This window comes from Lepisosteus oculatus, chromosome 3 (assembly GCF_040954835.1).
Source record: "Lepisosteus oculatus isolate fLepOcu1 chromosome 3, fLepOcu1.hap2, whole genome shotgun sequence".
Taxonomy (NCBI): Eukaryota; Metazoa; Chordata; class Actinopteri; order Semionotiformes; family Lepisosteidae; genus Lepisosteus; species Lepisosteus oculatus.
The window spans coordinates 69,148,738-69,172,998 of record NC_090698.1 but is presented as its reverse complement, the minus strand read 5'-3'; the positions used below and the strand labels follow the sequence as shown (position 1 = coordinate 69,172,998).

Genomic DNA, 24,261 nt, shown 5'->3' with positions numbered 1-24,261 from the left:
GCCATTCGTTTGGCCCCTGATGGTTTATCGTCTATAGCTCTGTAATGTGATTTATGTGTAGAATGTCCTGCACTCTGACTTGATCTTGGGCTTTGGCAATGTGCAGTGTGGGCCATGGACAGGCCTGTTTGTTTTTCGTTGTGGTGTCTGTCCTTCTGGAGAGGTGCAAGGGACTCTCCTAGGTAAGGGACTGCAGGCAGAAGCAGTGCCACCTGTCTGTGTAGGTCACCCCGCTGTGTCAACACACCTGTTTGCAGCCAACATCTACCCAGACAGCCTCGAGGGTGGGCTCTGGGGGACATTGTGACCACTGAAGCTGCCCTTGGCGCGCACGCAGAGTGGAGCAGCACGCGCTGCTCTTGTCTAGAAATGAAATCTCAGGGAGTTACAGTTGGCATCACGTTTCTGAAGCCGGTAACCTGGCTTCCTTCAAGAAACAGCTGGATGAGATGCTTGGATCAATGAGCTACTACCTGTGAAACAGATCAGATGTGGTGAATGGCCTCCTCTCCTTTGTCCTTTGTCTCTGTTCTTACGTTTATCAAGATGAACGGTGGCAAAGAAAGATGGGAGTTTCACTTTAGACTTGTGCTCTGCTCCCTCTCCTGGACACACCTGGCATTGCCTTGGACACACAGAAGTGTGAAAAAAGTACATTTGATGTTTGAGAGCCTCCACAGCCACTTAAACTGCAAGCGGATTCCTGTTTAAATTCGAGCAGTCCACAAATACATTAGGTGTGGGTGTACGTTGGCACTGACATATGGAAATGCAGACCATCAAGCATCCAGAAGACCACTTGCACTTTGGGGAGCCTGGACCCTGGGCTGTGGGACCCCTCTGGAAACCCAGGGCGATGAGGTGTTGACCTGCTGTTGGTGTTTTTTGCCATCAGGGACTGGGGGCCGAGGACGGGGTAGAGCTGCGGGGGGCAGCAGGTTTTCTGCGCAGGGCATGGGGTGAGTACAGTGGTGTGAGCTTGTCTGCCTCTTCTTTTTTGCTCTTATTTTTCCTGCTTGTGTGGTGTTGTGTATCCACTGCGCTGTGTGAAAACCTTATCAAACAATGAACTGGGGATAGAAGTGATGCAGACATGCCAGTTCAGAAACCTTTTTTTATTTCTGCTCATGCAAAGACAGTTCTTCCTGGTCAGTTTCTTTTTGGTGCGATATTTATCCTCTCTGCTGTCAGCACATTACTTTCTGTGTTGGACTATTGTGCTTTCCTGTGTCCGTGCCGCTCTCTCAGTGTGCTTCTTTGTGCCTTCTTCTGGCCCTATTTCTCCGCCTTTTCCATTTTCTCTGTTTCACTCTGCCTTCCCTTCGGTAGGACCTTTAACCCTGCAGACTATTCGGAGTCCTCGGGCACCGGGTCAGGGGGATCGAAGACGGAGGGCTGGGAGTCTGGCGGCAACGATGCTGATGACGGTACAGGTGAGGCCTGTGCTCAAGCAATATGGATGTTTTCTTTCATTAAAAAAACCCGGATCTGCTATTTTTGTGAACCCTTGTATTATTAACTTTAAACCTTCAAAGACTGAACGCAGCAAAGCATCCTGCCAAACAAAGGACCCCTGAAGAAGAATCGGGCAGTTGTGATAAATGCGCTGTCCGACAAGGTGATGACTGCTTTCCAAGCCTCCCCTGTCGCCCATCCTGGCACCTCGGATCCCATCCATCCGTCACCAGCTTGCAATCTGGGATCCCAAGACGGGCCAGGATCCTGTTAAGCCAGGATATGTGGAGGCTTCCAGACTGTACTAGCGGCATTCAGACCCACCAGCCTTATCTAGAGAGCAAGCCTGCAATCACCATGTAGCAAGAGTACAAGCTGAGAGCAGGGAATACCTTATTTTGCATAGTGGAAAAATCAATAAGTTTCCCCTGGACACTCCCAACACCTTAAAGATGCATATTATGCCCCTTTGTACAGAGCATAAAAATAACTAGGCAGACACTAGCTTTATAGGGAATCGTTTGCAAGGGGTCAGATTTAATGGGATTTTTTTGTGATTATAACTTTTAGAAGAAATTTCTTGATCTTTAATGTTCAAGTCCCTATTCCAAGCAGTGGCAGTCTGGAATAGGAAAGAATAGAGGGAAGCCATTTCCTTTATTTCACATAGACATCCTCAGCCCCCAGGGGATACTGGAGGCACACATCGCAGAGCAAAGATGCTAGTGAAAGATGAAAATGGAATTGCTCGTTTTTATGTTTCTGCCCCACTTGGCAGAGACGACTCGACTTCCTGGGAATGACCCCTGTACTGCCCAGGGTAAAAGAGCGTCTGCAGAGGTGGCCGTTCATGTTTTGTAATGGTGCTGAGCTCCACAGCTCCTGATGGGAGATTTGGCTCTGGCTGGAAGTGCGTTTTCCTGTTGTCCCTGGAAAGTCACAGGAAATACTGTTGTGACAGAAAAGGTGTACCTAGGCCAACATAATGTGCACCCTGCGTCACTATGCCATATGATCAAAATAACCAAGGTCAAGCCAGTGACAACTGGGCCATAGGACTCAGCCTGCACTGTGGCTGGGCGTCTTTACAGAAGCATTTTATTTCAGCTGAAGCAAGAGATGAAAGTGCTTAGAAAATCCAGCGAGGGGGAACGGAGGCCGTGATGCACCTGCCTGCACACCTGGTGTCACGTCTGTGGCTCATTACCAGTGAATGGTGCTTGTTGCTGTAGAAAAGAAGATGAACTTTTTATTAAAAAAATGACTCATGGTTTATACAGTCTTTACGAAAGATTTAATGTGAACATAGAGTTAGTATACTACTAGCATTATAGGTTTTAAAATAAGCATGTATTTTGTGAGAGTGACAGTACTTGATACTTATTTTTCTCTTCTGTTCATCAGTACTTCTTCTCTTGATTGTGGTCATTCTGTGTCTCCTCTCTCCCGTTTCAGCTTCTGTCTCTCTCCGTCTTCCCCCAGGAGCCTGGAGAAACTCCATGGAGGACTGGGCTGCAGATGACTGGAATGAAGATGTGAGTCACTGAGACAGGGAAAAAGCCAAAATTCAGTACTGAAAAAAAAAATTAGACCCTATTCCTCTATTCCTCTCTATATTTCTAGTTTACGGTAGCATAGCTCAATGAGTGAAGCTGGAGAACTTTGTTTGGATTTTCCTGTCACTTGCATTAGTTGATAGACATTCACTTGTTTTCGTTTGTGTTGCTAATGCATATTGTTTTTATGCCAGTGAACTAATTGCAAATAATAGGCTTTGAACAGGTGCCTTGTATTATATTTGCAGGGGATGCATATAAGCGGTGCATTGTCTTTGTGCTCTTTGATCAATCATTTCTGTTCGTATTGGCTGCTCTGCGTGGGAGGGTTTGTTGGTTATAGACAGGTTGGAAACTTCTATGAAAAAGGTGCATTGAGTTGAGGGAAGCATCACAGCAGGCGTAGCAATTGCACACTTTTAAACTTGACCAATATTTTGCGTTTTCTTAGACAAGCTTCAGGCCAAATATAATTTTTTAAAATCTTAATCTTAATCTGAGCTCTCTTGAGTTCCTCTCTGTGTCCCAGAGCCCTGTTGTACAGCAGCCTGTAAGTATCTGCAGAACCTCAATGGAAATGACTGGCTTGGTATAACACCAGGTCTTGCATTGCCTGTGCATACTTCTGCTGGGAAGTCCTTTTTGTGTCTGCTGTTCCCTTGATTATATTAGTCTAGAGCCAGTTCAAGCATATTATACAAGACAGGACCGAGAGCACGTGACTGCTCTTGGCCTGGATGGCACCCAGAGAACGGGACACTTTAAAGTAGCATGTAGGAGTGAGGAAGCCTACCTGGAATACCTGGAGAAATCTGTACAGATCATTAAGGACAGGGGTGTGCCACACAGGGTTTGGCTCTGGGCCTCTAACAGGGAGGTGGTAGGCGCACATCTTAGTTGCGGCACCACTGTCACACCCTCGGTCAAGGAGTTGCCTTCTTAGCCCTCTAGTTAACTACCCTACAGTATAAACATGTAACAGGGCTCCGTGGCACTTAACTGTTAACACAAACTGGGATTCGGTCACGGTCACCTGCGGGCTCAAAGCCCACATCATACCAGTGACAAACTCCGCCGTATGGGATAGGGTCTTGTGCTGCAGAAGAAGCTCTTGGTTTCAAAGGCGTGTAACAGGCACGTTAGTCACTTTAAATAAAAGCATAAGCCAAATAATTATAACCTAGGATTACCTAGGATTTCTTGTTGTTGCTGCCCATGTTCCTGAATGGAGCGTTTTCCTTGGGGCATTTCTTCTTCGGTGTGCTGAACTGCTGGCTGCGGGAGAGGGTGTTGTGATGATGTCGTGTTGTTTCATGCTGCAGCTGTCCGAGACCAAAGTCTTCACCGCCTCCTCCTCTGCCCCCGCCTCGGAGAACCACGTCGCGCCTGGACAGAGGTAAGGCCTCCGCTCAGCAGCCCTCGGCAGTCACCCTGACTGCAGCCCCTGGTCCAGCCAAACGCTCTTCTGGCCAACTATGGAAGTGTACAACAAGTTAAAAACTGTTACATTTCTTTTTGTTGCTGGCTTAATTGCCACGAGGGCTTCACAACAGAGCTCCGACTATCAGGGACTCTCATTTGTACCCTGAAGAGCAGGTGTGGGAAAATGGGAAAGGGTTTTAAATTAAATGAAGGCAGGAAGACTGCAGATGCTCCAGTGCTTTGGATTGAGCCACAACTACGAACTACCAATTGCTGTCCTTGTGATGAATTGAGAGCTTTCAAGCCTGTAGTCTGTCCTGAAGGATGGACTATAAGCCTCTGCCTCTCAGCATGTGTGTTTTTTGGTATAAATATATCACACGGCGGTGACAGAAGTCTGTTTTCTGATTAATGTATTTTATTTCCAAGCACTTCAGTTTGTCATATTTGTCCCCTCAAGATTGATGTAATCCTGACGGTATAGTTGCACTTTAAACTCATTAAAGTTATTGTCATTAAACTGTAAAAAAGGATGTGCTGCTTTTTTAAGGCTAGAAGATTTTTTCCCCTCTCACTATTGTGTCACTGTTTCATGGCTCAGGAGTTCTGAATCCAACCCCTGCGGACTGTGGTTTTAAAGCCACCTTAGCCGAATCTGTAATTCGCTTAGTGATTCGGCTCATTTACAATTACTGCCCTGTGAGAGCCTCTCCTGTCCTGTGCTCCCCACGCCAGGAGACACTCCTCTATCGTAACGTGCCCGGAAGACAATCAAAACCACTGAGACATTCAGGTCTCCTGCTCATCTAATTGGACAAAGTTCCCAATTTGCACATCCGCCGCCCAGCTGTTTATTTAAGACCTGTAGAACCCGAAGCCCCCCGTAACACAGGGGCTCTGTCCAGGGTCAGAGTTAGTCACCGGCACTCTAGCAGAGAAACAAGGAGAGTGCCATCTCCTCTTGATCTCAGTGTTCTGTTAGTATTAGGGTGATTATAAAGGATATCTAAAGCATGATTCAGACCCTGTTAAACCATACCTGTTGGGCATGCTAATCTTAAATAACTTAGCTAGTCTTGTATTGGAATCATTTCCTGAGTCACGTGGCCTTGTTTGGTGACAGCAGATGTGTCATGTGTTATGGACAGCCTCTGATTGTTTTTAAGGTATACAGGCATTATCCTGACCTGCGTTTTGTCTTCCAGCATCGATCTGGCGGCATTGCTTCAGAAGCCGGTGTCTGGGACGGCAGAGTTGAACTGCTTGGAGCCCTCATCCCCGCAGAACCTAGGGCAGAGCCTGGTGTTCACCAACTCTCACCACTCCGCCCCGCTGCCCGCCAGCACCAGCAACTCCGCCATGGCCAGCAGCTACCCTCAGCACAGCCTGGTGAGAGAAGCTCCCCGTCGGGACAGACGCAGGCTGACGGGGGAGCTGCAGGGCCCAGCTCTTGAGTGGCCTTCTGCTGCGCGTTACTGGGAAATACCAGTTCACCGCGAGACCTGTAGTTCCCCCACTTGGCCATCTTCCTGTTGGCAAGCTGTGCGGCTGTCGTTTATAGTTGTTTACGTCTCAATCTGTGGTCTCATTTTTTCCTAGCCCTTCTATTTCCTCTTTTTCCTACGGTTTACTGTATTATAGTAATTTATGCATTTTTCTAAGGTGATCTGTTCTCATTTTAGAAAGGGGGGGGTGAGGGGTAATATCTGTCCTGTTATAAAAAAAAAAACCTCTCCTGTTGTGTTCAGTGAGAAAGGCACTAAAAGGCACTGGGGCACTACAGTGTGTTTCAGTTGAAGTCTGCGGTTCCTCTAACATTTTCCAATTTTGTCTGTTTTTCCTCTTTGTCTCCTTTTCCCTTTTGCGCTCTTCCCAATGTCTTCGTCTTCTTCACCTCCTCCCTCCTCCCGCCGTCAGTCTTCAGTCCTGGGCTCAGGGTTTGGGGAGCTGGGAGGCTCCAAGCTGGCCTCCCCGGCAGGAGCACAGATCCTGGAGCAGCTGAAGGCCCCCAGCCGGGGGCAGCTCCCCCCCCAGCAGGCTGGAGGAGGGGGCAGCAGTGGCATGGGGGGCATCGCTGGGGCTCCCGGAGGCCCCAGTGTCTCCACCTCGTCCTGGGACATCAAGCCCCTGGGGTCACAGAACACTACAGCTCTCTCGCAGTTCGGTGAGTATGGCAGGATCACTTCTGACAGTGCAGGGCGGAGCTGTCTCTCCACACAGCCCAGTAGCCTGTGACGCTCAGCTCTCAGCCCGCAGGCCCTGGAGCCCAATGATAGTGCCTGCAAGCACATAGCTGAAACCAGTGTGTCTTCCTCGGGCACACAGCCCACACAATCACAATACCTCATTGTCAGGCCCACTAGCTTCACAGACACCTTGAAATCTGCAGCAGCTTACCACGATGCTGTAACAAACTCGCAGTGATTTCAGGGGCACTGGCACACACCTGTTGTTCATGCCTGCAAAGTTCAGAATTTACACGGGTTTTCCACTTCCCTGTTTTATCCTGTGCTTTTTTTTTTGTTCTGTGTGAAGCCCTCGTTCATGTACTGGATGCAGAAGACTTGCCCAAAAGCAGTGATTTTGTCTAGTTTACATATCGGCCTTTTTCGTGTCTGCTTACCTGTTGCTGACTTGCACGTTTTTCCTCCTGCAGTGTCACAGTTCTCTCATCAGAAAGCCAGTCATTTTTAATGCAGCAGAGCTCTCGTGTTTGATCTCCTCCAGCAGACTTCAAGACGCAGCCGGAGCCCTCCCTGGTGCTGAGCCAGCTGAGCCAGCGTCAGCAGGCCCAGCCAGCCCTGCCCCTCGCCCGCCAGCCCAGCCCCCCCGTGCTGCCCCCGCCCCCCCCCGGCCTGGACTCCTTAGCCCCCTCTCACCCCAAACCGCGTGACCCGTCGCCCCCCGACTCTGCTGCCAAACTGCTGCCCCTCCCACTGGGTTCCACAGACTCGCAGAGCTGCGCCACTCAGCACAAACAGATCAAACCACAGAAACGCAGGATACCTCCTACTTCCAAGGTATGGAATATACAGTGAGAGTCTGTATTCCTCGCAGTCTGTCAGTCCGCTGACCACTTCATGTGGCGTTCACAAGCATTTCTAAGGGCTCCACTTACCTCTGTAAGGCCACTTGTCCTGTTGATGTGGTTTGTGACAGCGATTGTACCGTAGTCTGCTAAAATAGCACACATGCTGTTGGAGATGGTGCTGCCTCTAAGAGCTGCAATTTTATCGTTTCAAAGTAGAGCCTGAAAAGGTGCACAAGGCTGTCTCAGAACTCAGTGACATGAATTTTGAGTTTAAGTGTTTTGTTGATGTATTTGAGTTAAAAGATGTTACCAGTTACAGTATTGTCCCAGTATTATTTGTCTTATTGTGGTGCAAACTGGAAACAAAAGTAAAATGTTGTCCTGGTTTTGAAATGCGAACCTAGTGATCAGTCCTGGAGCAGCAGGGTGTATTGTTTTGACAAGCTTGACAATCACTCTCTGAATACACTCTTAGGAATAAAATTAGCGATTCAAAATCTGAGATTATACGTGACAAGATTTGTTTAAAGCCAAATCTTAACCTAAATTATTAGATGCAGCTTGGAAAATGAATGTGAATGTGTTACATGAATGTGAGACTGGCTTCACTGAAGTGGTGTGAAAAAGTACAGTTTCCGGTAGTTTATTTTATCTTGCTGAGCTCGCAGGAGACTGTGTGCCCAGTTCAGCTTCGCCGGAGAAGCACAAGCAGTTTTGACAGACATGAAAGAGTCGCATATGTTTCTCTTAAACATTTAGGAAAGCTTCCTTACAGCTGTGATAAAATGAGCTGCCTGTTCTCGGAACTCGGAACTGTCCAGCTGTGAAAATCTGTCAAGAACAAAGTCACTAATGTATATATCGGACACTAATATATTTGTATTTGCACTAAAGATGCTGAAACACTGTGGAACATTTTAATACAGGAAGTCTCTGTATTGTGGTTAAATAATCTATTATGGTGTACTTTAAAACAGGTAGAAATGACATGGGTGTATTTTTCTTGTTTCACCCTTCACTGTTAGATTCCCTCTTCTGCTGTGGAGATGCCAGGATCTACAGACATGACAGGGCTAAATGTGCAGTTTGGAGCGCTGGAGTTTGGGTCAGAACCCACTCTGCAGGAGTTCGGGTCGACGGAGAGCACCAACAGCGAGCTGGCAACACAACCACAGAACAGTCTGTACTCCAAGACCATGAGGTGAGGCCTCTCGGACTCGTGCTTGCTCTCACATGATCAGTGTCCTCACTGTGTCCTTATTCCCTGGGACACTGGGAAAAGTCAGCTGTTTTCCAAAATTTCGTTATCCCAATTAATAAAAAGTCCTGCTTTCTTGTGGCGTAAAATGCATGTTTCATTATCAGTAGGCTCATACTTTGCAGGACTGGGCTGTGCCATGCCTGGCATCCACTTCAACCAATTGTATGTGCATTAGTCCTGAGGGTGGTGAGACTGCTTCAATTTTCACAGTCTGATGGTGCCACTAACCTTAACTGTGCTAGCAGTTCACAAAGCTGTGTGTTGAGGGCTGATGAAAAATGTATTTTTAATAGAATTCCTTAAGGAAGCATCGCATAGACTGCCTGCTCTGTGCTTTTGCCCTAGATAAGGGGCACTTGGGATCTTTTCAGTAACCTAAATAGGAACAAGTAAAGGTTAATACCACCGTGAAAATCAGAATGAAGAAAAACAGTGGTTTGGCTGTTGAGCCTTCTTCAGGTCTCAGCCACCAAAACGTTATGTTGGTTCTTCCTGTTTCTCGGAGTGGAATTAACCTTTACTTGTTCCTGTGCTGCCGGTGCACGCCGACCCAGCCTTCAGGCCCTTTCCCCAGAAAGTAAAAATAGTTAAATGTTTCAAGAAGGTTCAGGGGGCTTGAACCCTTTTTAATGCCTTCAGTGCTTTGGAAAATGGAAGACATAACCGTGGAGAATGATTGGTTTTCAGACAACGTGGAGAAGATGTGGGCAGCGATGACCCCCAGTGCATTTTGAAACTCATCTTAAGATCTGCGATGCCAGCAGGCCCAGCCCGTTTTGTGATCAAGCCTTTGTGCGCTCTTCAGTGCTGTTTCTGAGAATACAGTTCGTTTCTCCTGGGGCTTCTGGGATATGGTTGTGGAACGGTAGTGGCGTGCAGAGTTGCTTGCTGATAATTCCGGGGGCAGAGTGATCGTTCCCAGGTTGTGGTGGTTCGGTCAGCAGTGACGGAGAGGCGCTAACGTCAGGGCGTCGTGTGTGTGTTTGCTGTTGCAGCGAGCCTCTGAGCGGCTCCCTGTCAATGTCCCTGGCCACCGCCGACTCCACGTACGCCGCCCCCACCGTCGCCTCCTCGGGTCTGTCTTCGCTGCCCCCCCAAAGCCCTGCTCCCCCGCCTGCCACCTCGGGGGGGGGCTCCTTCGAGCAGAGCGCACCCCAGCACAGCCGCATCGCCTTCCCCAGCCCGCTGGCCCCCTCCCCAGGAAAGGAGCCGGTGCCAGCCCCAGTGACGGTGAGTCCCGGATCAGCGCCGGCCGTCCGGCCTCGGAGCGCGGCCCGTCGTGTGGCCTGGAGCCGCTGCCTCCTTGTGCGGTGCGAGGCCTTGAGTACCCTGGGTTTTCTCCTCTCCGGCGTCTTCATTTCTTGTTTGCAAGAACAGATAAAACTAAGTGAAGTGCAAGTGACTTCTCACAGCTGTCCTTTTACAGTGCACATTTTCAAATATGCATCCTACCTTAGAATTTAGTCTGTTCTTATCTGTTCCCTTTTACAATATTTTACAAGTATTTGACTCACTTCTAACCAAACTGTATACCTTCAAAATAAGGAAGATGCATAGGTTTTTATGATTAAGAAGAGGGAGAGAGGTTATTCTGTTTCTCAGCCTATTCAGTCTTTAATAATGATAATGTTTCTTTATTACCCCTATACAATTTCTTGCATTAGGAATTCGTCTTTTCGCATACTCCAGCTTTTCTCCATGGAGACACAGACACACAGACAGGGAGAAAGCTTGGGGTCAGAGCGCAGGGTCTGCCATTGTACGGCGCCCCTGGAGCAGTTGGGGTGAAGGGCCTTGGTCAGGGGCCCAAGGGAGTAGGATTCCTCTGCTGGCCGCGGGATTTGAACCGGCAACCTTCCAGTCACAGGCGCAGATCCTGAGCCACAGAGCCACTGCTCCAAGTACTTAATGTACTTGACCCATCTACACCAATATTTTACAAGTCTGTTCATCTTTAATTCAAGTGAAGATGTCATTTTGGAAAATAATACACATTTCAGTTAGTACCTCAGTCCAACGGCTCTTTGTTGGTAAGTCCAGGAGAAGCCACTTTTCTTACTGGCTTTTTACCCACAGCTATAAGAACCCCGAAGAGATATGCAAGACCATGATTTCCAGCAGTTGCTTTCTGACCGGAGGGGGTGAATTTGTACTACAGGACGTTGCACTGTTGACTGTCTGGCCGATAACTGATGAGTGTTGTGCTGTAATTGCAGAACGGCTTCAACGGAGTGCGAACGCCGACGGGGCTAGAGAGTAAGTGACATTAAACCTCTCCAGTTTTATCCGTGCGTGTCCATCGCTGTAGCTTTACCTGCGGCTGGCGCCAATACCAACTGGTGCAAAAGCATTTCAACAAGGCAACAGGTGTATAAGCTTTTGGGTAAACCTGAGGGGTATGCGACGTGCTCCCTGAGAAAACGACTTGATTTTTTTTTTTTACCAGATCAAGTGCAGGATTATCTCTGTGTTTTATGGGTCCAGCCTAGCCACTGGATGCGTTTCTGTCTGACACTGTTTGGCACTGTTCTCCTTTGTTCCTTCTTTTCCAGCTACATCTGCCTCCTCCACCCCCAAGCCAGAGTCGCCGTCCCTGCCCAGCGTGGGCTCTCTGCCCAGCAGCGTCGCCTCCCCCGCGTCATCTCTACTGCCCCCCTCTGCCCCCCAGCACAGCTCCGCACTCCCCAGCCTGGCACCTGAGCTGCCATCCGCCTCGTTACCCCAGCTTAGCAAGTACGCCCCCTCTGTCTGTCTGCACAGTTCCTTGCAGCACAGACTGGCACAGGTTTTCCTCAACCTGACTTGTCTGGCGCTCTGTCTCTCACTACACGGAATGCTGTGATGCTGCCAAGGTTTAGCTGGCATGCCTGCCCCTGCCATCTTTGTAGTAACAGCACTGTTGTTGCACAGCTCAGCAGGGCCGCACCCCCTTTATTCTGTTCTCTCTCCCACCACAGCACTCTGCCACCACACACCTTCAACACTTGAGATTTTCTTCCACCCCACAGAAAAACTAACACCGACCTTCACTCTCTGGTCTGGTGGTCCTGGGACAGAGGGCGATGCCCACAAGCACATACCAGAACGCATTGAGCACAGGGCGGCACAGCCACTGTCCCTTAGGAGTGCTGCCCATCTTCAGCTCACTGTTTTCTCTTAGCAATTACGTATCCTATTCTGTGTGGGTTTGTGTTGCTGTTTTTGGCATAATGAGCAACCTTAACATAGAGTGAAATGGAAATTTCTACCATAATTTTTGGTTGAGTGCATCATTTTTTTAAATGAGCCAAATTAATTACATTATCTGGTAGAGTAGGCAATCTGGAGGTCAGATAAGTGGAAGGAACGACATCTCCTATCCATGTGAGGGGTTACATCATCTTGTTTACTTAGCACAGAATATTCTATCACACTCGTGTCTGTCCTTTTAAAACATGCATGAACTCAAAGATGCTTGGGCTTTAATAACTGAACATGTCTCATGGTCATTGTAGCCTCTGCATAGGAAGGCACTCCTGATTCTTGATGTTGAGCTCTCGAGCTGAAAGAGGAGGTGGCATTGGTGGGTGTGGGCGACTCCACACAGATGAGAGCAAGTGGGACACCCACACGGTGGTTAAGATGTTTTTTTAAATTGTGATTCCTGGGGTAGACAGTTCCAAGTCCCTTCCTAGGTGGTTTTCCGATTCAGTACAAAAGATGTCCCAGTCCAAAAGGCACAAGACTGTTCTGGTCCAGATTGTTTAATTCTCTCCTGGCTTAAAGTTTTAAAATACCAAATGACAAAAATATGACATTTATGACATCATCCTCAAAAAGAAAACACGTCCACAAATAACAGACACGCAGGTCACAAACCAGGCAGTGTGTTGTTTCAGTCCGGCAGACTCTTCCTAAGGTCACAGTGTATAAAGCTGAAACAGTCACGTAGCAATAAAGGTTTCCTCACGTTCTGGGAAAATCGGATATGGGGGAGTGATTTGTGGTGAGTCCCTGTCAGAGTCCTAAGGACATTGTCTCAGTTTTTCTCTTTTCTCTGTCCCACCTTACTTCCTCGTTTTCCCTGTTCCCGCCCTCTCCTTGTTCTTACGACCATTGTGTCACTTCCCACCCCTGTTTCGACCCCCAATTCACTCCCTTTCCCTCCTCACGCCTCTCCTCTCTCTCTCTCTCCGCCCCTCAGCTCCCTGCCCAGCAGCCATCCGAGCGGCAGCCACTCCTCGGCCTCGGGGCTGCCGTCCAGCTCGTCTCTCACGGTGAGTGTCTGCCCTGCCGGGACCGGCGCGCCTCTGTCCACGCTGCCCTGCTCTGCCAACCGGACGCGTTCTCATCCTCCTTTTCACGCCGCCGTTCTGCTGGGGATTTCCGCGTCCCACATAGTTGCCGTTTCTGCTGAGGAAGTGTAATTCCTACAGATTTAACTTGTCCTCCGCACCTGTAGTTTTGAGGTTTTGCACCCGTGCGGGAATGCTTTCCCGCGGTTTGTTGTTGTGCATGGTTTACTCGCCGCTGGGAATTCTGCTCTGACCTCCTGTGTGTCGCTGTGTTTGCCAGTACACCGGCGGCGACAGCATGGGCTCCCTGCCTCCGGCCTCCGCCTCTGCCTTCTCCGCGCCCGTGGCCCCCGCCGCCCCCCCCAGCAGCGGGGCAGCCAGCGTGTCCAGCAGCCTCCACGCCCCGGGGGCCCTGGGGCTGGCCGGCAACGGGGTGTCCGTCCCCTCCGTCTCCCGCACCGCTCCTCTTCTCTCCTCCTCCTCCGGTAGGACCCCAGGCCCGCAGCCTCCCTCGCGCCACGCCGCACCCCCCCAGCCTCTCCCCGGCCGCGCGCTCTGAAAGAGTGGCCAGACCGAGCGGGGAGTCCTGTGGACTGCATGGGCAGGCTGAGGCACTCGCGAGCAGAGGCTCCCGTGTTCAGGGTGATAGTGTGCTGTACTGCTGTTGAACGCCTTCTGCTCTCTCCCAGGGGAACAGGCCTCTCTCTCGTCCTGGAGGCCCCCACTGCCCTCTCAGACGACAGAACGTTATTGGGGATTATTGTTTTTATTTATAGGAATACTCCAAAGTTTGAATGGAAGTGGGCTTTGAATTGCAGTTGCAGTTTAACATTCATAGCTGCGTTTTGAGCGAGTTGCATTATTCAGTCTGTAACTTGTTGTGTTATCCAATGTTTTTGTTCCTTTTTGATCAGGTTTATGAATACCAGTGGAGGGCCCTGTGAATATTGTGTGTTTCTCATTCTAGGTGTAAAACATGCACACAGTGGTGTTAAATATTTGAACCAGCAGTAGATTCTTTGATTTTGTTTATTGCATTAAAGCAATTGTTACAGTATCATGATTGATGGTAGATGAGTGTTTGTATTTCTTAGAATTTCTTCTATAGGTACAGTAGCCCTCTGCCACAAAGAGCACTGATTGTTTTACTCAGTTTCTTGCCTAGCTCATTGTTATTTTTCTCTCGTGTTGCGTGACACCTATGAGGAAAACCAGGTGTATTTTCAGATAACATAAGAATAGTTACAGACGAGAGGAGATTATTGACAAATCTGGCCCATTTAGAAGCTGGTTGCTTACTGATCCAAGATTCTCCTCCAGCTGTTTCTTGAAAGAATCCAGAGTACAAGTCTGGGTAGCTTGTCCCATACTTCAGAAACCATTTGGGTGAAGAATTCCCTTCTGTTCTCAGTTTTAAATTTATTTCCATTTCGTTTTCGCTTGTCTCCTGTGGTTCATGTTTCACTTTTCATTTACAACTGACTCTTGCCTTTCAAAGCTTGGGATACTTGGATCAGGTCCCCTAATAATCTTCTCTGACCAAAACCAAAAATGTTCCGCTTTTTTCTCCTGTCGGTGGAAAACATTCTCTTAAGCCCAGGAACGCATCCACTTGCTCTTCTCTGGATTGCTTCCAGAACAGGGATATGTTTTCTATAACATGCTCACAGAAAACTGTGTTGATGAATCGCGACGCAAGGATTGTGCTCTGTTAGTTTGTGGAGTGCAGTGGGGGGTTCTCATACGAGGAGCATTGTGATTGATGTGTAGTGTTAAAGACTGCATCCTCTCCTGCAGGGAAGGCTCCCCCAAATCTGCCTCAGGGGGTCCCTCCGTTGCTGCCCAACCAGTACATTGTGGGTCCCGGGGGTCTTCTGCCTGCCTACCCGGTAAGGGTACTCTCCTGTATTACAGTCGAACATCTCCTCTTTCACTGCTCAGCTGTACAGTGAAGTAACTCTGCAGAGTCCCGCCTTCTTAAAATGAACACACTCCTGTGATGTCTCTAGCCATAGTACTGAGTTAGTTTTGCCTTGCATGGCCTGATGCAGACGCTCGTCCGTTCACCGTTACGGTGGCGAAATGGAGCTCCGCAGTGGAAGTGGATGCTAGTCTGTGGTAGTCTGTTCATTTTAATATGAAGTGGCTGTGCATCATTACAGTTAAAAAGATGTTTCAGTTTTCGTTGCAAAATAGATTTCTCATTGCTCTCACCTTAAATGTCATTAATTTTAATGTAATTTTATTGCTGTCATTAGTAGCAAATATATTGCAGATTCTTCCCTTTAGAACAAAATCATTAATTTCATTTATACAGTAGTTCACCCCAAAGCATCTTAAAATGCTTGGGATGCAGAGTTCCCATAATGCAGGATTCACATAACTTAAGGAACGCAACTATGGCGTTATAGCAGGACTGACTCCCAGGAGCCTCCAGTCCCGAAGCGCACAGTGTCGGAAAGTGTCCCAGGCCCAGCCTGTGGGCAGGAGCACAGCACGCCCCCAGTGGAACACGATGTGGATGTGGAGTGGTGGTGCTGGCCAGGTGTGACCAATGGCTGTGCTTGTGTGTTGTGTCTTAAAGCAGATCTATGGGTATGAGGACTTACAGATGCTGCAGTCCAGGCTGCCCATGGTAAGACTATTCTTTTTATCCTCATAATCTAGACTTGTTTCTGTGCAAGTTCAGCAATGGGGGGCACTGGAATGGGCCGTGTTGGGGAAAACTCTAGCAGCTTATATTTTTTTTGCCTCAACAGACTGATGTACCTCCAAGAGAAATAGTAGTTGCACATTGTTTTCCAAATTCAATTGCCCAACTGAATGCACTGGCACGTACCTGGAAATGTTTTGAATCTCCAGTTATTTTTGCACCTGCCTGGTTTGGAATCTCCAGTTGTGTTTTTCACACAGCTCAGCTCGTGGGTGTGGGCCCTGTGGCTGCGGTCAGCTGTGCACCACTGATTAGGAAATCTTGTCACAGCTCAGCCTGCGCCTTTACTGTTTGAAACCTCTCCGCTGTCGTGTACCATCTCTGTTCCATACACATTCTGTGCTGAAAGACAGGCATGCACAGACATTGAGTTTTCAGTGCCTTCAAAGAATGCACTGTGCTTGATTGATACTCACTAACGAGGTTCGTTAATATCTTGCATAGGAGATGTTAGATGGTTTTAAGGTTAGCCTAAAATAAGTTGTTTTGCTGTATTGATTTTGCGTATTTCCCTAGCCCACCTCCTTCAGTCTCTCTTTGTCCGTCTTCCCTGCAGGATTACTACGGAATCACATTCCCAGGCCCCACACCAACACTAGCAGGGAGAGATGGGAGCCTAGCCAATAACCCTTACTCAGGTACTCTGCGCTGAGCTGGCTTCACAGAGCCTCCCACGCGCAGCATCGACAGCGGCGCTCTGTGGCTGACAGCACCGAGCACGAGACAGAGAGCTGACAGCACCACAGCACTTACATTTCTGCAGGGCCTTATGCAGCTGCTGGGCGTAGAGATGCTTAAGAAACATACAGACTGGCGGATAATCTTGTGTGTACAGTTCCTGCATTATCCGATCTTGGTGGCCATTTCCTTACCTCTCACTCTTTGACATTCTCAAGCTTTTCCCACCTAGGTCACTCCACTCTACTGGTCCTATTCTCCATCTCTTCCTCTCCTGAGTGCTTTCCTGTTCTCACGTGCTCTTTCCATGTTAACACACGTTCCCCTTCCTTATCTCCACACTTCCCTTCTCCCACTTTCCTCATTCGTTACGTGTTGTCCCGTTGAGCCTCTTACCTTCTTCACCTCAAGCACTTGCTCCAGCTTTCCCTCCCTCTCGCTCTCGCCCTCTTGCTCTGCCCTTGTCTTCCTGGCTCCTGTTCACTACATTCTGCCCTCACCCTCATCTCAGCCGTTATTTTCTCCAGCTTCCTCTCCTTCCTCCTCTCCCAGGCCTTGTAAAAAGACTGGTGGTGGCCACAGAGAGAAAAGGGGAGACTGGCAACAGAATCCAGACCCTTTAAAATGTGTCCCGAGCAATAGAGGTTTTACTGAAGTCTCTTGACTTCCCCCTCATCGTGCTGCTCAGATCGGGGTGTTACCTGTGTCTCTTCTTCCCGTGAGAGGATGTCACCCGAGGCCTCAGACTGCAGCTCCGTCCCCGTCTCTCCGCAGGTGAAGTGACGAAGTTCGGCAGGGGGGACTCGACCTCCCCAGCGCCGGCCACCAGCCTGGCCGCACAGCCTCCGCAGCCCCAGAGCCAGGCCCAGCAGACGCACCACAGCGGGCAGCAGGCCTTCCTCAACCCCGCGCTGCCCCCCGGGTACAGCTACACCGGCCTGCCGTACTACCCGGGGGTGCCCGGCGTGCCCGGCGCCTTCCAGTACGGCCCCACCATGTTCGTGCCCCCTGCCTCTGCCAAGCAGCACGGCGTGGGGCTGAGCACCCCCTCCACCCCCTTCCAGCAGCCCAGCGCCTACAGTCAGCACGGCTACGGCTCAGGTAACGCCCGCGCATACTGGTCTCCAGTGCTGTCTAAAATGGTATCTGGGCTTGGAGATCCCTCCGAGCCTCATGGCCAGCAACCCCAATTGAACCAGAAGCAATTTTTCCTTAGCGAAGCCTGCCTCGTCTCGGGCGGCGCTGGCGGTTTCTCAGCAGCTCGGCGATTGAGCTCCTGTGCAGATCACCTTTTTTAGGACCCCAAAGAGTCAGCGTTGATTGAACGCTGTAAGAAATCATTTGGGCCGATCTCTTAACGCAGATGCCATATGGCTCATAGGCTGGCCAGAGTCATAGTCACCGAGTTCAGGTTCTTCAGGAAACGGTCAGGAAAGACCCGTCACAGACGGCAATCGAGCTGATCCGCCTCTAAACTGAATGGGGAAACGGGCTGTCAGTTATGGATTTCTCTCTTTTGCACGGTTGCTGTTTTTCTTTTTTTTTTTGGCACTCACCCTTTCCCTTTCCCGGTCTCACGTGCTCTCCTGTCTCTCACTCTTCCCCACCCTCACGCTCTCCCTCTCAGGTTACGATGATCTGACACAGGGGACGGCAGGAGGGGAGTACAGTAAAGGTGGCTACAGTGGCTCATCACAAGCACAAGCCAAATCTGCCGCCACTGGGCCGGGCAAAGGTGAGGGCCAGCGGCCACCCTGCCCTGCTGCTGCCACAGCACTGGGGCTGCCATGCCAGTCACGTCCTCCAGACGTCTTAAATTTAAAATCTGTTTTTTTTTTTCCCTACACTTAAACGGGACTCCGTTTCTCATGCTCTCCCCACCTGTGGTTTGGAGAACTGCAGCAGTTCCAGCTTGTAGCCTGATCTTGTCAGGTCGTACATGCGGAGCAGGGCTGGGCCTGGTCAGTTCTGGGATTGGAAACCTCCAGGCAAAACCCGGGTACTGCTTCTACCGCGAGTAGTGCTGTTGGACCGAGAGGTGGCACTCTTCCCTAGACCAGAATTTCCCAGGCCCAGTGTTCTCCAGTGTTGGGTTTGGGTATTGATGCACCGTCCCTTAGCTTGAGCAGTTATGGAGGTGCTGCCCCACTGCCTTTTGGAGATGTTAAACCAAGGTCCTGCCTACTTGGTCATTCCAAAATCCCTCTGCATCTTTTGGAAGAGTAAGGAAGTTGACCCTGGTGTCCTGTTTGAACACCACTCTGGGTTTGCACAATCTAGCTTTCCTAACGATCCTCCTTCATTCAGGTGGTAAAATTGTCCACCTGATCTGCTGTGGCAGTGGAGCCGCTGGCCAGTAATGGCTGCAGGGCTTCACTTGGATGCAGTGGTGGAAGACGTGGGTTCGATCCTATGTGTAAAGTGCAGTGGGATCCTTGGGGATAAGAAGTTCTAGATCAGTGCAGGCGAGGACTATTACTTGTGTGTCATGCAGCCAGGTTTGCTACTGCCTGCCGCCTCTTGCAGTGGCCTGGGGGGAGAGGAGTGCAACGCACACATCCTCTGAGACCTGCTTCACTTAGCTCGCGGTTTCCTTTTCTTCCACACCCTGAAAGGTCTTATTCTCTCCTCAGTGCACTGCCAGCCAGCCAGCCTCAATTGAAAGTGAACATCTGTCAGGGCTGCTTTTCCAGATTTCAACCCACCAGCAGATGTTAAGAGGTTTTTGAAGTTGAATCTGAGGCATTAGACCTTGATGAGTTCTCAGTCTTAGCCCGTGTCTGCTGCAATGAAGTACAGAGCCCTTAGGTGGAGCTTCATCACTCTCTCTCCTTGCCTCTTGACAGTAGATTGTTGAGATGTGTAGAGAGGCTGAACTAATAACCCACGTTGTCCGTGTTTGCCAGTAATGAGATTTGTGGTTAAAGTGAAGTTAATCTGGTTTATATTCTTTTCAACACTTTACAGCCATGTGGTGATTTGGATGTGCAGAAAGTTTTTTATGTTTTTAATCTTTTCAATCACCATGCTACTGTATTTGTATTCAGGTACATTTTTTATCATGATTTCATGACATTAAAGAATATAAAGTTCCTTAGCCCTCACGTCAAGATGTCCACAATTGTCTCAAACTCCTTGTAGAACATTTAGTTTTGAACCTACCGAAATGGGTTTGCAGTTAAAGTGTATTTAAAAAGAGGTGCTTGTCAGTCAAATGTAATGATTTGTATGAGCAGTTCTGATTGTCGGATTACCGGTTTGTTTTCAGGTGTCTCAGTGGCATCCAATAACGCTGGAGTGCCAGACATCAGCGGCTCTGTTTACAACAAGACGCAGGTGAGTGTGGCTGTGCCCTGGGCACACATCTGACCCCTCAAGTGTCCAAGGAGCTGCATCGAACATTTCTGAAATGGTTTAGATTGCGGTTACTCTGTAGTTAGCTGAATAATGGGAGAATGCAGTAGTAGGGGGCTGTAAAGTGCTTAAGAATAAAATGTGCATGCTGGTGTAGACAAAAGTTAGATAATGTCTTCAGTTATTTGCCAGGAGTCATTTGCTGACCAGCCCTGCTCTCTTTATGTAGCTCGAATTTGCATTCTTTGAGCACATCATCACTCCTGCTGCACACACACTTTCCCTGTTCCTGATCTGAGCTCTCTCCAGTTAAACATCTAGAACGTGCCTCACTGAGGAAAACGGTCAGGACAGTCAACAGATGTGATCATCCGTTACACAGCTCTCCAGTTTTATATTGGGCGTGAAACCGAGTCGCGCGTGAAGTTAGTCCTCGGCCCGAACTGCGGTGTAACACAGATAGCTTTGCAGACAGGATTGGAATTCACAGTTGTACGTTTTTATTTTGGCTTCAAGATGGCAGCTCGACGATCTGTGAAAACCAAATTCTTGATGTTCGTGGTCCAAAGCAACAGGTGCCACAAAAAACTAAAAGTCCGACTTTGTTATAGGCCCTGTGCGGCGAGACGAAGCCAAGGTGCTCCTCCCTCTCTTTTTAAAGTGTTGGCATATTCCAGCTCTCCTGTCGTGAGCTTTTCCCCACAGCCCCCTGTGATCCTGTGACCCCGGGTCTGGCTTTGGGGTGCTGAGCCTCCCGTTTGTCTCGTCTCTCCCCCTCCAGTCCTTCGATAAGCAGGGTTTCCATGCAGGCACCCCTCCCCCCTTCAGCCTGCCCTCCGCGCTGGGCGGCGCGGGCCCCCTGAACCCCGGGGCGACCCCGGGGTATGCTCCGGCGCCTTTCCTTCACATCCTGCCCGCCCACCAGCAGCCTCACTCCCAGCTGCTGCACCACCACCTGCAGCAGGACAGCCAGGTAAGCTCTCCGCAGCTCCCCCGGCCGGCTGTGTGGGGATCGGGGGTCTGCAGGTAACGCCAAGGAGGAGTGAGGGATTGCAGTGTAGGGATGGGCACAGAAGAGCTGATAGAATACATAGAGGTGGCATTATAGTGACCGGACCAGGTCAGAGCGAGGGTACAGGAATTAGGTTGATGGTGGTTGTGGAGACTAGCGCTTGTTTTGTTTTGTTTGAAATGGCGATCATCTCACGAGGTGCAGCAGTTTCTGACGAGTTTCTTGCAGTGGTAGGTCTGGGTGGGGGTGTGGGGATGGGGTGGAGTTGGGGGCAGTATCGGCAGCCGCTCGTCGCCCGTGCCTTCTCTCACGCGCCTATCGCCCCCTGCAGGCCGGGACCACCCAGCGCAGCCAGTCCAACAGCTTGCAGCAGAAGAGCCAAACCAACAAATCCAGCTACGGCAGCTCCACTTACTGGGGCAACTGAGGCTGGGGTCATCCTTCTGTACCCCCTCCCCCCCCCCTCCAGCCCCATAAAACTATGACTGGTCAGAGACGTCATCACCACACTCTCGTCAGTGGGAGATGAAGACAGAGTTTAGATGTGAAATGCCAACACCATCGTGGCTCTCCTTCACTTTTTCTTTTGCTGTCATTGTATGTAAAATATTTATGTATGTATTTATATATATATGTAATGGTAGAACCTGAAATGTGGTCTCTTCATTTTTGAAGGATGTTTTTTTGTCTTTTTTTGCAAATTGTAGGGAATATAAAAATACATAAGGAAAAAAATAATGGACCTAACTTATATATTAAATGGGGGGGAAGGAGCAAAATAAAAACAGAAATACCACAAGGCATACCTGAAATGTTTTTTTACGTAAGTATCCCATACCTGAAACTCTTTGAACTGAAGAATTCATGGTGTTATTCAAAATGCAAGCCCCCTTTTTTGTAACTTGGGTTTGTTTTGCCCAGTTTGCAGCTTGTAAAAGTACAGTTTTCTTCTTGGGGTAGATGTGGAACTTCTTTCTGGTTTATCAGTTTGCAGTTTCCCCAGTTCCTGCACCTGACAGATCCTCTGACAGACCGAGAGAGTTACTGGCACGAGACTCTTCTGCCTGCGGTATTTTTTCTGCTCTTGAGGTTCTTATGGATTTTAAGGCCTTGAAGGTGAATTGATTTTTCTTGTAATTTGAGAGATGCCCGTGTGTTTTTTTCCGTTCTGTCATTTTCAAATGGTGTCCCTATTATTGTTTTTGAGTGTCCGCTCCTCAGATCGGCTGAGTCTTGTTTACTTAGTATTGAGGAGTATGTCCTGTACCTGCCTCCTTGTCTCCTGGCCTTTCAGACTCTTCTTGAATATTTTTCAACGGAAAACCCTGATTTTGTTGCCTTCCTCCTCCATGACCCAAAACATATGTTTTATTTTAAACCTGTCACCCATCAAATAAAGTTCTGAGCAGTTCAGAATGTGTATGTGGAATCTATTAACATCCCATATAGGCTTAGAGATGAATTCTCTTACCTTTCTATATCTTTGTTCACTGGTTCTTAGAATGCCTTTGTTTAAGCATTCATCTGGTTAGTTCTAGCTCTCATCATTCATGCCTTATTAATCGATATTCCATTTGCAATTCCCCAATATTTGGATACTGTTCCTAGATAGCTGAAATTCTCGTTAGAGGGGGCTAAATAATTTTTCCTTATGTATGGCCCCGACAATGTAGTTTTAAGCTGATTTAACCCCTGTAGATCTCAGTATCATACATATTCACCCAATACTTTTCCAGTTTCTTAGAACCTGAGACTAATATCTATTGTAAAAGGCTTGATATATTGATTGTTTTTCTTTGGCAGTTTGTATTATTAATCCTTTTATTTTATCAAGTCATTACTCCCAGGATTACAGTTTTTACTGTTGTGCTTCAAGTGTCTTGTAACACTTTTCATTATTTTTTTTTGCTCATTTGCAAAATTCTCGTGTCTTTTTTCCAGATTCACCTGTCGCTCAGAATATTACTTTTGAGTCTTGGACACTAGTCCCTAAAGCCCTCCATTTTTATTTTTTTTCTTAATCGTTCCATTTAACCATTTTCAGACTTGTTTTGGAGGGATTGACTTGTTTTTAAAGTATAACTTTTGGCTCAATCCACGTGTTGAGAGCTCACTGCTTGCAAGTATTGCCTTATTCCATTCATCTGCTTCATGGAAATTATAAACCCTCTTTATATGAGATTAAAAGTATACATCAAAGTGAGCGTATTAGGAACACTGTTTTGGTGGGTCTGTAAGCAGCTAGCAGGTGCCTTTACAAACTGGGTTAAGAAGCGAAGTGTTTGGAATCTTCCCCAGCTGAGGGCTTAATTACATGAAGTGACCTATTTATGAACTCAATTGCAGTAGTCATGATCTCTGTTACAGAGCTAGAGCACCTGTGTGATAGGGAATGTGGTTCATTTAGCAATCACCCTTTTTATTGACCTCCACAGTTCGGTAGAAATTGGGTGTGCTGCTCCACGCCGAGAACTAAAGAATAGGTGGGAAAATTCCGACTTTCCAAATTGGTTTTAAAAAAAGAAAAGATAAGAACCATATTACTCTTAGCTGTTGAAATAAAATTTTGAACAAAATTAAGAGTGCTAAAATGAGTGAGTGATCAGCATGGAGACCATTTTTTTTCCTAGTTGATGTAAATGTCTGTTTCTTGCCTGGAAATGCAGTGTTGGACTATAGCATGGTGCTGGGTTGTCCTCCAAACACTGGCTGCCACTACACAATACCATAATACCATGTCCAAGAGCTTCAGAAAACTCCCATTTCGATTCGTACTGAACCCTGATCCTAAAGAGTTACTGTTGTCCCTTAACAACCTGACTCGGCCCATTCTTGTCCCGAATGGTCCAAAGGACCATTCTTTGGACCACAGATGGAGTTAAGAATGAGCTTATTGGACTCTCCCAAGATGAATGTTTTCCTTTCTGCAGAGTTCCCAATCCAACTCGGATAACATCTGCATGAAGGGAGCTCTGAAACCCAGTGATACAGGCTTGGTACCACACAAAGCTTAAAGAGAAACCGCAGTCCAGGTTTCTCAGAATGGTTATTAAATCTCCCTACCTAAATTCATGCCACAATTGAAATATTTTTTCAAAGCACTGCAAGTCACCATAATGTTGCACTCCCCTGCTCTCCCTATGGGTGAGAGGGAAAGTTCCCACAAATTACATGATACAGCCCTTCCTGCTCGTCACTGTGATGAACAATGTGATGTGCAAGTGAATAAGTACAGGTTGTGCAGTAGACATTTCACTGCAGAAGTGTTCCAGGATCTGCATTGCAGACTTAAGGTATTAGTATTAATCTCCCAAAACAGGCTCAAAATTGTGAGTGATATTTCTATTGGATCAAAAGTTCATTCAGGTCACTAGACATTTTGTTGCCTCAAATCTGAATTGCAGAAGATGGCACTGCACATACAGTACCTGGAAATTTAATCTGTGATGCAAATTGTGGGTTTAACAAATTATTGTGCATTTTACCTTCATTGTGGTTTGAAATG

At 48.2% G+C, this 24,261-nt stretch overlaps 1 protein-coding gene across 9 annotated transcripts in view; it reads left to right on the top strand.

Annotated features, from left to right (window-relative positions):
- ubap2a (ubiquitin associated protein 2a) overlaps positions 1-22,172 on the top strand; it is a 47,023-nt gene extending 24,851 nt beyond the window's left edge. For 4 of the 9 annotated variants that reach the window (XM_069187458.1, XM_069187453.1, XM_069187454.1 and 1 more), the window contains 21 exons: positions 896-959; positions 1,330-1,433; positions 2,911-2,990; positions 4,334-4,407; positions 5,639-5,822; positions 6,351-6,597; positions 7,161-7,453; positions 8,490-8,665; positions 9,721-9,955; positions 10,942-10,981; positions 11,278-11,458; positions 12,909-12,981; positions 13,280-13,484; positions 14,797-14,888; positions 15,584-15,634; positions 16,269-16,350; positions 17,165-17,491; positions 18,018-18,125; positions 19,659-19,726; positions 20,526-20,717; positions 21,088-22,172. In XM_069187458.1, the coding sequence (XP_069043559.1) occupies positions 896-959; positions 1,330-1,433; positions 2,911-2,990; positions 4,334-4,407; positions 5,639-5,822; positions 6,351-6,597; positions 7,161-7,453; positions 8,490-8,665; positions 9,721-9,955; positions 10,942-10,981; positions 11,278-11,458; positions 12,909-12,981; positions 13,280-13,484; positions 14,797-14,888; positions 15,584-15,634; positions 16,269-16,350; positions 17,165-17,491; positions 18,018-18,125; positions 19,659-19,726; positions 20,526-20,717; positions 21,088-21,183 (2,972 nt within the window). In that variant the 3' untranslated portion in view covers positions 21,184-22,172. The remainder of the gene's footprint in view (positions 1-895; positions 960-1,329; positions 1,434-2,910; positions 2,991-4,333; positions 4,408-5,638; positions 5,823-6,350; positions 6,598-7,160; positions 7,454-8,489; positions 8,666-9,720; positions 9,956-10,941; positions 10,982-11,277; positions 11,459-12,908; positions 12,982-13,279; positions 13,485-14,796; positions 14,889-15,583; positions 15,635-16,268; positions 16,351-17,164; positions 17,492-18,017; positions 18,126-19,658; positions 19,727-20,525; positions 20,718-21,087) is intronic. The other 5 variants (XM_069187462.1, XM_069187459.1, XM_069187456.1 and 2 more) reach the window with 5 other exon arrangements.
- Positions 22,173-24,261: the final 2,089 nt, after the last annotated feature.